Source organism: Perca fluviatilis, chromosome 5, assembly GCF_010015445.1.
Source record: "Perca fluviatilis chromosome 5, GENO_Pfluv_1.0, whole genome shotgun sequence".
In the NCBI taxonomy this organism is placed as follows: Eukaryota; Metazoa; Chordata; class Actinopteri; order Perciformes; family Percidae; genus Perca; species Perca fluviatilis.
This window is the reverse complement of record NC_053116.1, coordinates 34931494-34945593: the sequence shown is the minus strand read 5'-3', so window position 1 is coordinate 34945593 and position 14100 is coordinate 34931494. Positions and strand designations below refer to the sequence as shown.

The 14100-nt window shown below is 44.0% G+C and overlaps 1 protein-coding gene across 1 annotated transcript in view; it reads left to right on the top strand.

Moving 5' to 3' along the window:
* Window positions 1-14100, top strand: part of myt1b (myelin transcription factor 1b) — a 128516-nt gene that overhangs the window by 89359 nt on the left and 25057 nt on the right. Inside the window, 5 exon segments of the mRNA XM_039800460.1 lie at window positions 2831-2937; window positions 8793-8847; window positions 11124-11154; window positions 12252-12314; window positions 13705-14093. Coding sequence (XP_039656394.1) covers window positions 2831-2937; window positions 8793-8847; window positions 11124-11154; window positions 12252-12314; window positions 13705-14093 — 645 coding nt within the window.

The window sequence follows — 14100 nt, the reverse complement described above, 5'->3', positions numbered from 1 at the left end:
GCCCGGCTCGCTGTAATCACACTAAGTTGTCTCTAAATCCTGCTTAACAGGACCAGGGGTGTACAGCTGGCCCCGGCCCCTGTATGTACTCTAATACTGTTACAGACAGTTCACCCTGGTATTTAATCTAACTATGGATTTAGGCCTCTTTGGTCCATTGTCCCGGTACAGTAAGCCGCCTGCCTATAATGGTATTACTCAAGCCTAAACTTTGTTTTCTGGTAAAAGGGTTTTTTGTATCAATTTAAAGACTACGTGTGTTGATTTATTATGGGCCTTTTTCTTCAGAAAGTAGGAAAGAATTTCTAAACTTTGCCTCGCAGAAAAGCTTGGATAAAAAAAACTCCTGGCAGTAAAATATGATATTTAATCCATTCATTCTGTATTCATATCTGCCCTCCCCCCCCTCACTTCTGATTAACCAAACCTCCCCGGTGAACGGCTAATTGTCTCGTACTCCTCCGGTTTTCACTGCAAAATAACGAGCCGCGAGTCTTTTAGGTGGGAATGAGCAGAATCTGATCAAAGCATAAGACAGTACTTATCCTGAGCAGACAAGGCTCAAATTAGTTGGTATGTTGTTGTTGTTTTTTTCATCTGCAAAGGATTCCAGATGTTCACATGCAACAACAGATGAAAGTAGAAAGGTCTATTTAGCCACCTTTTTTTCTGTGATTAATGACCTGATTTTATAAACCTGAGCGATCAAATATCTCACGCAGGTTCAACGTGTCCAGATGGGTTTCCTGTGTCTGTACTGTAGCAGGGACAGCGGCTCAGGACTGAACAAAAGTGAGCAGGGATGCTGACACGTGGCCCGAGGCAATGTGTCCTAATAGAGCGCTGTCGTATATATTTGGCATTTAGGAAGGGCTCTCAGCTCTCTGGCCCCCAAAACGAACAATACAGGACGGATGCTCACTTCCCTTCACTTTAAAAGAAGGAGAGAAAAAAAAAAAAGAAGCAGAAAAAAAGCGAGACAGAGAAAAGAAGCAAGTGACTTTTGGTGCTTGTGTGCGGTGGAGACAGAGACAGCCGAGACAGAGAGACAGAGAGAGAGATGCAGACAGACAGTATTGCTGTTGTAATCACTTTTTTTCCTGAGGGCGGAGTGAAAGTGATAAACAAGCATTTTGCAAAGAGTGCTGGCGGGGGCTTTGCCGAGGTTTTGCACGTGATGGGCAAAGTAGGGATGGGCGTGGAGGGGTGAGCGGGGCGTTTGATGGAGGGGGGTCTGCTCCATCCATGCTGGTCTGCTTTGGGACCCCTCAGATACGGACATGCAGCCTTTTGTTGTCCCACCCACTGTATGCTTTCAGCGTGCACTTTGCATGCACTGTGGGTTCACGTACAGGACAGCATGTGCAGAGAAAAGAACTCTCGCTGTATCTTTAAAAGCGGCAGGAAGACAGATGAAAAGCTAGAGATAATAGGAGAAAATGAGATGGACAAATCTCATCTTGCACTCTGTAAAGGCCAGGGATTTATACCCAAATTCAAATGTACAGAGGTTTATGTTTTGATGCCTCCCAAGAACGCCGAAGGTTATTTCAAAGAGCTATATCGCTGCGAGCATTTCAAATTTGAAACCCTTCATTCAGTTTTAGAATTCAAATTAGAGTAGAATATTTAGCCTTGAATTTCCACTTTGTTAATTGTGAGTTGCGAATGAGTACCCTTCCACAATATTGCTGCTTCAATTTACATTTTCAATAGAGTGGATTCAGAGTGCGCTGACCCCTAACCGTGGTCTTTTTCAGTGTTATTTCCTCTGTTGTTGTTGAGCTTGTTTGATCATACAGAAGAGGAAGTCACTATAAACTCAAGGGCGCTTTCTCTTTCACAACGTCGTGCTGCCTGCTGCAAAGACACACAATCTATATAAAGGTGAAAGCTACAGGGTATGCGGTAGATGTGTATATACAGTATATGCGAAAAAGAATCAGATTTCACTGTACCAGCTCGGCGGGAGCGAGAGACAGGGCGACATCCGCCTGTTTCTGGAGTCTCGCCGCTGAAGTGTCTTGCAGCTACAGTAGTTGAAAAGTTCAGCCTTGGGCATTCATAGGAAAACACTTTGCCCTCTCCCTGAACTTGAAATGAGAGGGAAAAAAAACAAGATTGTTAGGACAACTCGGTGGTAACACCTCCACCAGCAGCAGCTTCTCTGAGAGTAGGAAGAATGGCAAAAGGGATTTGTGATAGATTTAGTATGTTTCTCCTGGCTGCTCAGGAAGATGAAGGGATGAGCTATTACCTTGATGAAAAAAAAGGGGAGAGAGGGGGGAAAAAAAAGGGGGCTTGATTTATGTATGGTTTATTATTTACTGACCATTCTTCACCCCTCTCCCCACACATCGCCCATCCCCCTATTCGCTTATATATGCACCCTGAAAAGCTCGATAAAAATGCGCAAATTTGATTGATTCTAATAGCAGACTGACAGGGACCCCAGCTGGGGCACTTAACCATGCCTGTGTGTGTGTGTGTGTGTGTGTGTGTGTGTGTGTGTGTGTGTGTGTGTGTGTGTGTGCGTGCGTGTGTGTGTGTGTATAAAGCATACACAGTGTTCCTTCAGTTAATAAAGGAGTGTCTGCAGCATGCTCGAGTGCCCCGACCTTCCCTCAAAGTAGCACCCCCATGCTCCCCTCCCTTCCTTTATTCAAACTGCTGCCCCATCCATTGGTGCTGATGCTGTTGATTTCTTATGACAACTCTCTCTCTCTCTCTCTCTCTCTCTGCCCCTTTTCTTCCTTTCTTTTCCCCCAAAATCTTCCACTCCCCTCGTCTTCTCCCTTCCCTTCCACCTCCTCGTCTCTTCTCTTTCTAGAAAATGAGTTCCGGGGCGAGCTGGTGAACCAGCGGTGGACACGAGGCGAGAGGACCAGCAGCCGCTGCCAGGCCTCCCAGAGACTGCAGAGCCGTCGACCAATCATGGTGAGTGACAGGGCCCTGCGGCCCCTCCCTCTCACCATCCTTCTTCACCACTCACCACACCCCCACACCCCTTCCAGCCTGATTCTGCTTCCTGGGCATTTCCCCAATCCCTAACTCAGCGGGGAAAGTAAAAAAAGGGTGGAAGCCGAGGTAGGGGAGGATGGAGAAAAAAAGGTAGCCTGTGTGTGTGTGTGTGTGTTTGGGGGGGATGATGGGCAAACTGGACAGAAAAAAACATGAATCAAACAGCACATCAAACCTCCCGCTTGGCCCTGCCCATCCTTTGCCTCAGCCCCGCTCAGCTTAGCTCAGTTTAGTTAAGCTCAGCATGGCACAGCTCAGCGTTTTCCCGCTGCTGAGTTCACTTCACAGGATTTTTCTTTTTTTGTATTAAAACACAATAAAAAAAAAGAACCTCAAAAGGATGTCCTTGAGCTGATCATACTTGTTTTGTCCATTATATTCCTCCTTATCAGCAGAGTAGAAAAACTCTCTCTCTCTCTCTCTCTCTCTCTCTCTTTAACCCTCTCTGCTATCCTAAACCTCCCCTCTTTCTTTTACTTTCACCTAAAACTTGCCACCATTTCAAGGTTATTTCTCCATTCTCCCTTTCTTCCCACCCCCCCCGTGCATCACAACTGAGAGTGTGACACTCAACAAAGAGATGGAAGGATTGAGGGGAGATTGAAAGAGAGAGGAGTGGGTGGTGGGGGTTGTTTTCCCCTGGGCCCAGTAAAAGTAGTTTTGCTTCCCCGTGATGGCTCGGGTTCATCTGAAGAGATGACTTTTATTGATTAGGTTTGATTCCTGCTGCTGAGAGAGGACTGGCACTTATGGTACCTGTCCCACAACCTTCTTATTATCTTCTTAGACTTGCAGCAAACGGAGATGAGTGAAACTGATTTAGGATTATATATATATATATATATATATATATATATATATATATATATATATATATATATATATAAAGATGTTTAGTCTTGAACACTGAAATCACATCAGGATGACTCAAACCTCTGACAGCACACATCCTCACATCCGACCATTATGCAGTCACACATTCTTGGTTGTTTTTTTCGCATATGAAGTGAGAAACCATGCGGCCTCCCCTCCTCCCTCCTCACCACTCCGCCCTGCCTTGTGTGAATTATTAAAGTGAAACTGTGGAAAGGCCCTCGCCGTGCGGTGATCCAAACACAGAGGCCGCGCCGCGCGGTCCGCCTGTCGAGGGGACGGCTGTGCAGCGCGCCTTTAATTGGCGGCTGCTGTCTGCAGGTACATTTTTTTTGAGACGTCGGTCTCCGTGGCCAGCGGTGAACGCTCCTCTCCAACTCCTCTCTCCACCCTACCCCCCTCTCCCCCCTCCGTTCCTCATCTACTCTTGTAAACCTGAAAATGAATAAAAGAGTCATTTATGTGCACCAGGGGACGAAGGGTGACCTTCTCTCTGAAGTCATTGCCCCCAGCTAGCCATTTACATAGAGCTGTCAGAATGCAGAGCAGAGCTGGGGCCCCCCTGCACACAAAAGAAGTACATAATTGATAATGTACAACACAGCCGGTAGGGATGAGCCACGTCTTCCTCCTCCTCTTCCTCCTCCCCCTTTCTTTTTTTCTTCTTCTTCCGCTGCTGCTCCACACCACATTTCACACTAGTTAAACCCCAAGTTAAACACACACACACACACACACACACATATGCACATGCTGCTGTGCGCACACCCGGACATGCCACCTCTTCTCTTTTCTTTTTTCTCTCTCGGTTCTTTTCTTTCTCCGTTCTGCATAAGACATCGCTGCCGCCGTGTAGGCCCACCGACATACACTGTTCAAGGAGTCTAATTAAAAGACAACAAGGTAAAGGACAAGTTTTGAACTTACATTAAAGAAAGGCCCTTTGAAGGAGATTATGAAAATCAGGTGAACGCCCGCCTGGCTGCATCTAGATTCACTCGCTGGGACTTTGTGTTCATACCGATTTAATGAGCTGGAATTGAGAAAAGGGACAGGAAAGAGAGGGAGAACTCAGATGTGCTTACCTATTTAAATGTGCGTAGCTATGGTTACGCAAACATGAAAGCAATAGGGGCCCCTTTTCAGTCCAGATTTTGATTCATCTGATGACTATCAATACAAGGAGCAGGCGAAGGAAGGAGGGTGGAAAAGTACAGGAGTATGGTAGGGAATGGTATATCATCTTTTCATGAAGGAGGAATGTGTGCTTTAGTCTCGTTCTCTCTCTCTCACACACACACACACACACACACACACACACACACACACACACACACACACACACACACACACACACACACACACACACACACACACACACTTCCCTCTCACACACTTAATATCGTCACCTTCCTAAAATAATGGCCTGAGTCATTTTTTCAGAAAACACAAAAACTGAACGGCCTAAGTCACACGCTTGACATAGGCCATTATACTAAAGGAGTAGAATCACATGACCTGTTCAACTGAGGATGTAGGCAATTTTTTGGCCAGCACCATGAGGAGATGATTTAGGCAAAAAAATGACTTAGTCCATTATTTTAGGAAGGTGACGATATATAGATATATATTCATAACTTTCTCTCTCCTTTGCTCTCCTTTCCCTATCTAGTTACATTTAGTCATGCAAAGTGGTTCACCAACATATTTTGAATATTTTCTACAAATCTACAAATGTTAGAATTAGGCTTGTAGCCATTCAATTCAGGCCAAGGTTAAGTTCATGAGCATTCAGCATTGTGACTACAGTTTGCCACCGCTGAGGTTTGTGCTTGAGACCCAAATTCAAATGTAAAGAGGTTTATGTTTTGTTGCCTCCCAAGAACGCTGCAGGTTATTTCAAAGAGCTATATCACTGCAAGCGTTTTAAATTTGAAACCTTCATTCAGTTTTAAACTTCAAATTCAAATTGCCTTGAATTTCCACTGTGTTACAGTAATTGTGAGTTGTGAATGAGTACTCTTCCACAATAGGGATGCAGATGAAAAGAGAGCCAACCTCCCCCCACCTCCACACACTCCACACTCCTTACTAGTGCTCAGAGAAGTAAGCAGATATTTAATATTTTTTTTTTTTTAAATAATAAATTGATTCATCATTGAGTTGATTGACAGAATATTTATCGGGTAGCTATTTTGATAATCTGTTCATCATTTCAGTCCATTTTTAAGCAAAAACTCCAAACATTCCCTGGTACCAGCTTCTCGAAAGGGAGTATTTGCTTTTCTTTGTCAAACATGAAAACTACTAAACTGTAGTAGTAAACTGGGGGCTGAACTGCTGGTCAGATAAAAAAAAACAAAAAAAAATTTGAATATGTCAACTTTGGAAACAGCTTTGGGAAATTGTGACGGGCATTATGCACCACTTTATGACATTTCACAGAGAAAATAATGAATCCAGCAAATAATCGGCAGATTCCGTCCGTAATGGAAATAATTGTTAGTTGCAGCTCTAGTAGCAATACCACACAGCCCCTTCATCAGCACCGCTATTTATTTCAACCATTTGTCTATTACCTTTATCTTCAACTGCTTGTTTTCGCACATTTCTCAACACATTGTGTTCAGATGTTACAGCTGACTCAATGTGTGGGCTTTTGTTTATTCAAACTGTAATTTCTGCTTTAGTACGTGGGCTTCTCAGCAGTCTCTCCACATACCCCCAGCTACCCCTGGGTTACTTGAGTACTTGTTATGCAGACACACTGGCCTTTTGACTGTTGTGTTATCATATAGCATATTATTTAATTATTATTGCGCTAACCATAATGTCTGAGCAGCATTTAAATTGAGGTGAAGCTCATTTGTTGCTATACTTCATATGTTGGGCAGTTTAATCTTAAACGCAAAAAATGCATTATTCTTATTATATAACTGATTATACATTTTGCGTGTCGAATTATAATCTGTAACTAGAAAGTGTAGCTATCAAATAAATGTAGTTGAGTAAAATGTAGAATATTTCCCTCTGAAATGTAGTAGAGTAGAAGAATAAAGTAGCATAAAGGTGGAAACATGTACACAAATTATGCGCAGGCACCTCAAACGTGTGCTTCATCACAATTACTGTATATCCACCAACGTGCATACAAACAAGTACAAGTACAGACAGTGGAGTGTAGGGAAATGGACTTTGAACTATACGCAGGCACTTGAGGAAACACACACACACGCGCACCCACACACACACACACACACACACACACACACACACACACACACACTGACAGAAAACCCTTCACTGCTCATCTGGTCCTCTTCCCGCATAGCACTGTGAGTGGAGAACGGAAGGAGTCAACTACTCCCTTCAGGCAAGGCACAACGCTGTGGCTTGTTGCACGACTTCTACATTAACAGCGCTTGATTAAAAGAGTTGTGGCAGGAGTGGCGAGAGAGAGAGACAGAGAGAAGAGAGAGAGAGAGAGGGAGATGGGGGAGGGGCTTGTGCCTGCACCTGTACCTCCGGCCAAACACTAGACACTAATGAATGAAGCGCACCCTCCTCAGAAAAAAAAGAAAAAAAAGAAGCCCTTAACAACAACAACAACAGCGTGCTTCATCTTCCTCTCATCCCTCTTTCCCTCCTTCTTTTCATAAGTAGTCTATTAGCAGGAAAGGGGCATTGCCAAATAGAGAGAGGGAGAGGGAAAAAAAAGAAAAGAAGGAGAAGAGAAACAGGGCCACTCGTGTTTGAATCCCACTGTGGCGGTGCCAACTTGACTATGAAGAAGCAACAAAGCAGCTAAGTGCCTGGGCAAAGAGAGGGGAGGTGTCGGCAACTGGGAGGATGGGGGGTGTACAGGAGGGAGGAAGTGGGAGACAGAAAGAGAGAAAGAGGGGCGACCTGCGATATAAAAAAACAGTCCAGTAATCAAAGCTAATGGCTCCATTGTGTCTAAAAAGCATCTGATAGCTTTAGAGTGCAGCGCCGAGCGCACAGAGGTAGTGCTGAGGAGGTGTGGCCGAGGGTCAGTGTGTGTGTGTGTGTGTGTGTGTGTGTGTGTGTGTGTGTGTGTGTGTGTGTGTGTGTTTGTTTGTGTGTTCGAGGCAGCGGGGTTAGCACCTGCTCCTTTGTGGCTTAAAAGCAGTGCCAGTAGTAAGCAGAAGGCACGACACACACACACACACACACACACACACACACACACACACACACACACACACACGGCTCCTCTTCTTAAAAGGGTTATTACAGTGGCTTTTTAGCAGCCCGTGTGTTTTTGCTGTATTATTATATTCAGCATAGTTAGGATTGTCAGGGCCGTGGCCCCTGTAAACGGAGGCACTGCTTGTTAGCTCTGCACAGTGTACAATCATGTGTACCATTAAGGTGCAGGAAATTACAGGGAGAGTGATGGGAGGTGTGTGTGGAGCGAGGGAAGGGAGGGGATTTGAAAAGTAGCTTGAACAACAGGGTTTGTTATACTTCCTATACCGCAAAGCCTTTATTTCTGTCTCTCTCCTGATGAAGTGAGCCTCAGTGTGTTCCTCTTTTTGGTGGTGGTGAGAGATAACGATGAGTAAGGAGGGCCGAGGGAGCGAAGTTTTGCGAGAATTAAAGATATGATCGTGTCTTTGTGTCAGTGTTACCTTTGGTGTGTTTCAATGGGACCTGTCTGAGTCTGAGCCTTATTATAGCAGTTCTTTTGAAGCTGAGGGAGGACAATTACCTGTGGATGTGTGCTGGGATATTGTGAGAAATAACCACTGATGGTCTCTTTTCTCTCTTCCCTTCTTTTCTCCTCTACACTTTGTCTTTCTCCGTTTCCTCCTTTGCTCACGTCACTCTCTCGTCCTCTCTCGCTTCCTCTCTGTTTCCTCTTCTCTCCATCCCAGATGAGTGTAGAGGGTGACGACAAGCGAACTCGCACTCGGTCCAAGGGAATCAGAGGTGAGTGTTTTCTGCTTTCTCTCGGTCATGTCAGGCCACACGCACGCACGCACGCACGCACGCACATACACACACACACACACACACACATACACACACACACACACACACACACACACACATAATATATATATATATATATATATATATATATATATATATATTGAATATGAACAGCTAATGTCGACTCCACAGATGCTGTCACAGGATTGCCACATTTTGCCACAAACATCACACTACTTCCTGTCTGAGTCCGAACTCACAGAAAATCATTGATAAGAAAAAAAACAAACCCACTCCAGATCTTAGCTCGTAATCATCACATTCAGGCTTTTCCTTCTGTATCAAAGTTATCCAGGTGATTGTTGTCTCTACAGTGTGAACAGAAAACTGCTAGCAGCCACAGCAGCACGACTTTCCATGTTTCAGGTTTACCCAAACGTTAACAAATAGGCTTCAAACTAGAAACATGGAGGTTTTAATATGCGGACATTATGCAAAGTTCATCCTGGATAATGTTTTTATTCTTTTTTTTTTATCAGATTTGTTGGGCAGTGCAACATAAAGCTTCACTATTCTTTATTTCTTTATTTGATCAGGGACAATGCACAAAAAACATTAGTCTAAAAAAGAAGAGATGTCGTGTGCCAGGTTATAGCAAGAAATGCTAATTTCCACCCGCAGTCCCTGGACAGGTTGATGTTATACTTACAAAAGTTCATAAAATATATATACAATAATATATGAAAGCATTAATTCACTCACATCATAAAAAACACTCTCCACTTCAGGAATCTTTCACTCACTCACTAATGCTAACCCTGTTAGCCTGGCAAGTTAGGGACCGTCTTGAAAGTGCATGCTCAATGGCCGAGAGAGCTTTGCATAGTTTTGTCAATAATGTTCAACTTTATTTACATCTGGACCTTTGATGATTATACAGTGCGGCACAATGAGTTATTATTAAGAGCTTTTAATCATAGAGTACCAACTTTATTTACTTCTGGACCTCCTACAGATATGTTTTTAATGAAATAAACGTAGTATGTCTGTTTGTGTCTGTGAGCATGCCATTGTTGTGTACACATGGACATGCATGTGCGTTTGTGCGGATAAGAAAGTGTCAGAGTTTGTGTTTATATGAACGTACATGTGTGAATGAATGAAGGAATTTGAGTGTGTTGTCTTCATAATATGTCTTTGTGTATATGTACATATTGAGTGTGTCTTTCTCCATGCGTTCGTATGTGTACAAGAGTGTTTTTGTGTGTTTTCGAAGTGAGACAGCAGTGAAACAGTTCAGAGCGCAGGAAGGCGTCCAGTCATCCCAACTGCATGATGAAAGATGGAGAAACTGAGATGCCACACACACACACACACACACACACACACACACACACACACACACACACACACTTACCGACATTGTGTGTGTGTTAGTGTGTGCATTTTCTATGCTTTTAGTGTATCTTGATACCCGCGGCCATTCTGACATGTGATTAATGCATGTGATATCGGAGCCCAAACAGAATTCTCCAGGATCATATTGTTTTCTCGTTTGCTCCAAATGAAAACAGGATATTTCTCCAAACTCATTCTATCGCTCAACTCCCAATCGATGCCTATAGCCAGCTGAGAGCGATGTGTGTGTTGTTTGTGAGCAGAGCTTGATTTATGTTTTGAAGGCAATTACTATAAGTTGCTCCTGAAAGAAGTGCTGTTTTCTACTGATGATAGCAGTTTTCCTTTTAATATCATTTTGCCAATTATGATAACCAAAGTGCAACAATTAATCATGTTTTATTGCTGAAGTATGCATATAATTGTCACTTTTTTTCCTGAACAGCACGATGCAATTCGGCTGATTTAGTTGTTTTTTTTCTCCCTCCGTGTGTATGCTTTTGTGTTGGCCTTTGTGTGTTATTCATACAGTATGTTTGCGCAGGCCAGAGCTTACACTCCTGTTTGTTTTCTGCTCACCTTTGTGTAACATGTGTTTGTAAGTGTGTATGCTTGCATGTAGGTGTGTGTGTGTGTGTGCGCGTGTGTTTGTATGTGAGCTCAAGAGTGTGTAGGTGTCTTTTTTTCCTCTCGTGATCATGCAGTCAGCAGTGTGTAAGCCTCTATGAGGAAGCCTCATGGGATTCGTATGCATTTGTGATTTATTGATCTGAGTTTCTTTTAGCAGCACAGCTTTCTGAGCAGTCATTCACCTTTGTTCTCCCTCCCTGTGTCTTTCTTCTCCTCCCCCCTCTTTTTCTCCTCCTCTCCCTCAGTTCCTATTGAGCTCGTAGGACAAGAGCTGAGGTAAGGAAACACCTTCATCTTTTTGCAAATCCCTTTCATAAAGTTCTTTTATGTGCACCGTAGAGCACCCGCCGGCACTTGTAGACTCACTATCAGTGCTTCTTTAGATGATGTAGTATATATCTATTTATTTATTTTTATTTCTTATCATCAGCACTTCTCAGCTCTTGGTCATTGCCTCCAACAGGCTGCTATCGATTTCTCAAAGCCGTTTGCTATTTCCTGCTATGAACACACGCAGTAGATGCAATGAAAGGGGGCGTATGATCTTTTTGCAGTCCGATCGAAGGATACAGCGTGAGGAGAGAGGGTGGTGAAAGGCGATGATTTCATTTTTCTGTTGCTCTACCTTCCTAGTTCTTCTCTTCCCCCTTTCCTATCCAGGTGGCAGCTTTCAGGGCCTCACCGGTCATGAAACCCATTGTCCTTCCTCTCCCCCCCCCCCCCTTTCTAAATGATTTTTTTCATCCTCTCTCTCATTTTGTCACACTTCACCTTCGAGCATTGAACTGAGCTCAGCACTCCAAAAAAAAAAAAGAAAAGCTTTTTGGATTGGAAAAAAAAAACAGTAGGGAGGCCAGAGAGCACCTCATTTAGAATGCAAATGCAGCATTTTTTAATAAGTGAAATTAATAATAAGGATAATTGGAGTAATAAAGGGCAATTGCTGGGGGAAGTTAATGAGAATTGAAATGAGCTGTCCTGAGGGGTCATAGCAACCTGAGAGAGAGAGAGAGAGAGAGAGAGAGAGAGAGAGAGAGAGAGCAGGGGAAATTACAGCAGGTTTCGGCTGATCCTTATCGCTCATAGTAACAGGATATAGGCCAGGGTTGATGTACGACATACAATATTATGTTCTCCTCGGCTTGATGCCACCTGCATTCATGCATTATGTGTGTCTGCTTGACGGTTTGGGGGGGGGGGGGGAGATACATATCTTTGTGCATGTGCATTTGTGTGACATGTGTGCTCAGTTTGCATGTCTTTGCTTTGCTTGATTGACTATGTGTATTGCCTGTGGGTATCATTGCTTCTGCATAGGGACTAAAATGCGCCGAGTCTTAAACATATCTCTAACCTCCATCCATCCCATCCAGCTGCCCCACCCCTGGATGCAATGGCTCTGGCCATATCAGTGGGAGATACTCACGACACAGAAGGTAGGGCAGATTAAAACCCCATCCTCTGTCTGTCCTTCTTCTCTGTCTGTCTGTCCTCCTCGTCCTCTCTGCCCCACAGCACCTGCTTTTCGGAAAATACCACGTGATACCCTGATATTTTTAAAGGAATACTTTGCCATTATATGAAACACACTTACTTGCTTTCCTGTCGAGCGTTAGATGATAAGATCAATACCACTCTCATGTCTGTACGCAACCAGTTAGCATAGCTTAGCATAAAGACTGCTTTAGGCATAATGTCTTTTCCTCCTTACTTTTAGCTTGATTAAATATGAAAATATCACCGCTGCCATGTAAAAAAACTTGAGTTAGTTGAATCCAAGGTCTCAAGAATGAGACCAAAGTAAAACTGATTTAACAAAAGAGTTATGTTTCCTTTGTTAAACTACCAATTAACTTCCCGAATAAGAGATACAAAAGCAGTCATTTACAAGAAATAAAAAAGGGCAAAGATTGGCAGGAAATCTTAAAAAAAAGATGTAGTGGAAACGGTTTTTTCTTTGCTTTATTTTTCTTTTAATCATCTTAAAGTTTATCTTGTGCCCTGACCCCCAGCTTCAGGAATACTGATTTAAATGAGCGTTACAATCTCTTCATTGACATTCCTTAGTTTCTTGAGCAAAAAAATAAACCAGACATATAAAATCAACATTTTTAGAGCTTGAGATTAGACTGTTAGATAATGGCTGACACAGAAAGCTCCCAGAGCCTCTAAATCTAAACCTAAGTGATAAAGTTTTCAGTGGACAGCAGTGAAATGTGATTTCTTCAGTTTGTATTCCAGCCTAATTCTCCCTCCCTCCCTCCTCGTCTGTGTCGCTCGCCCTCGGGGACCTTGCGACACTCGGGGCAGGTCACTGGCTTGTGACTGCTCTTTATTGAATGGGCAGATATTAGCTATCTGTTTACATGTGTATTCGTTCAGCAGGCAATTTCAGATGCACTTTGTTTATAGATCGTCCCTCAATCTCCCTCGGCATCTCCCAGGTGAGAGTAAGAGGGAGTTTATTGGATTTTACCCTCCACTGCCTTGCCCGCCCGCCCGCCCAGCTCCCGCCCGCCTCTCCGTACAAGTTGTTCATTAAACGTTCCAGTCAATTGGTTGTGATTTCTGAGTGAGCCGGCATGGCGCCCCCCCCAGGACACGCCGTTGACTCATACTCTCTGCCTGAAAGAACCACTCCATCCTTCTTCATGTCAAAACACATAAACACCCTCCATCATGCTGCTTAAAGTCACTCATGGTCACGAGGATGAGGTGCATGAAAGTTTATTAGATGAGTTAGAGTGTTTGTGATTCCCGAATACAACCCTGTTTGGTATTCATGGTCCTTTTTCTCCCTCTCTGTCTTTCTTTTCCCTCCATTAGCATTCTGGGTTGCCCCATAGCCAGAAAGCGCCGGCTAGAGGAAGCAGAGGCCGAGCAGGAGCAGGACGCAGAGCATCCTGCCTCCAAGAGGAGGTCCCACCCCCTGAAACTGGCCCTGGACGAGGGCTTCAGCGCGGGAAGCGACAGCGGCAGCGAGGCCGAGGGCGAGAAGGATGGAGAGAAAGCAGTAGAGACCAGGGAGGAGGAGGAGGAGGAGGAGGAAGAGAGGGAGGCAGCTGTAGAGGAGGAGAGACAGGAGATGACAGAAGACCTGACGCAGGATGGACAGACAAATGGACAGGAGGAAGAGACACAGATGGAGGAGGAAGAGGAGAGGGAAGAAGAAGAGACATATCAGAAGGAGGAGAACACATTCGCAGCTGATGAAGGTGAGCT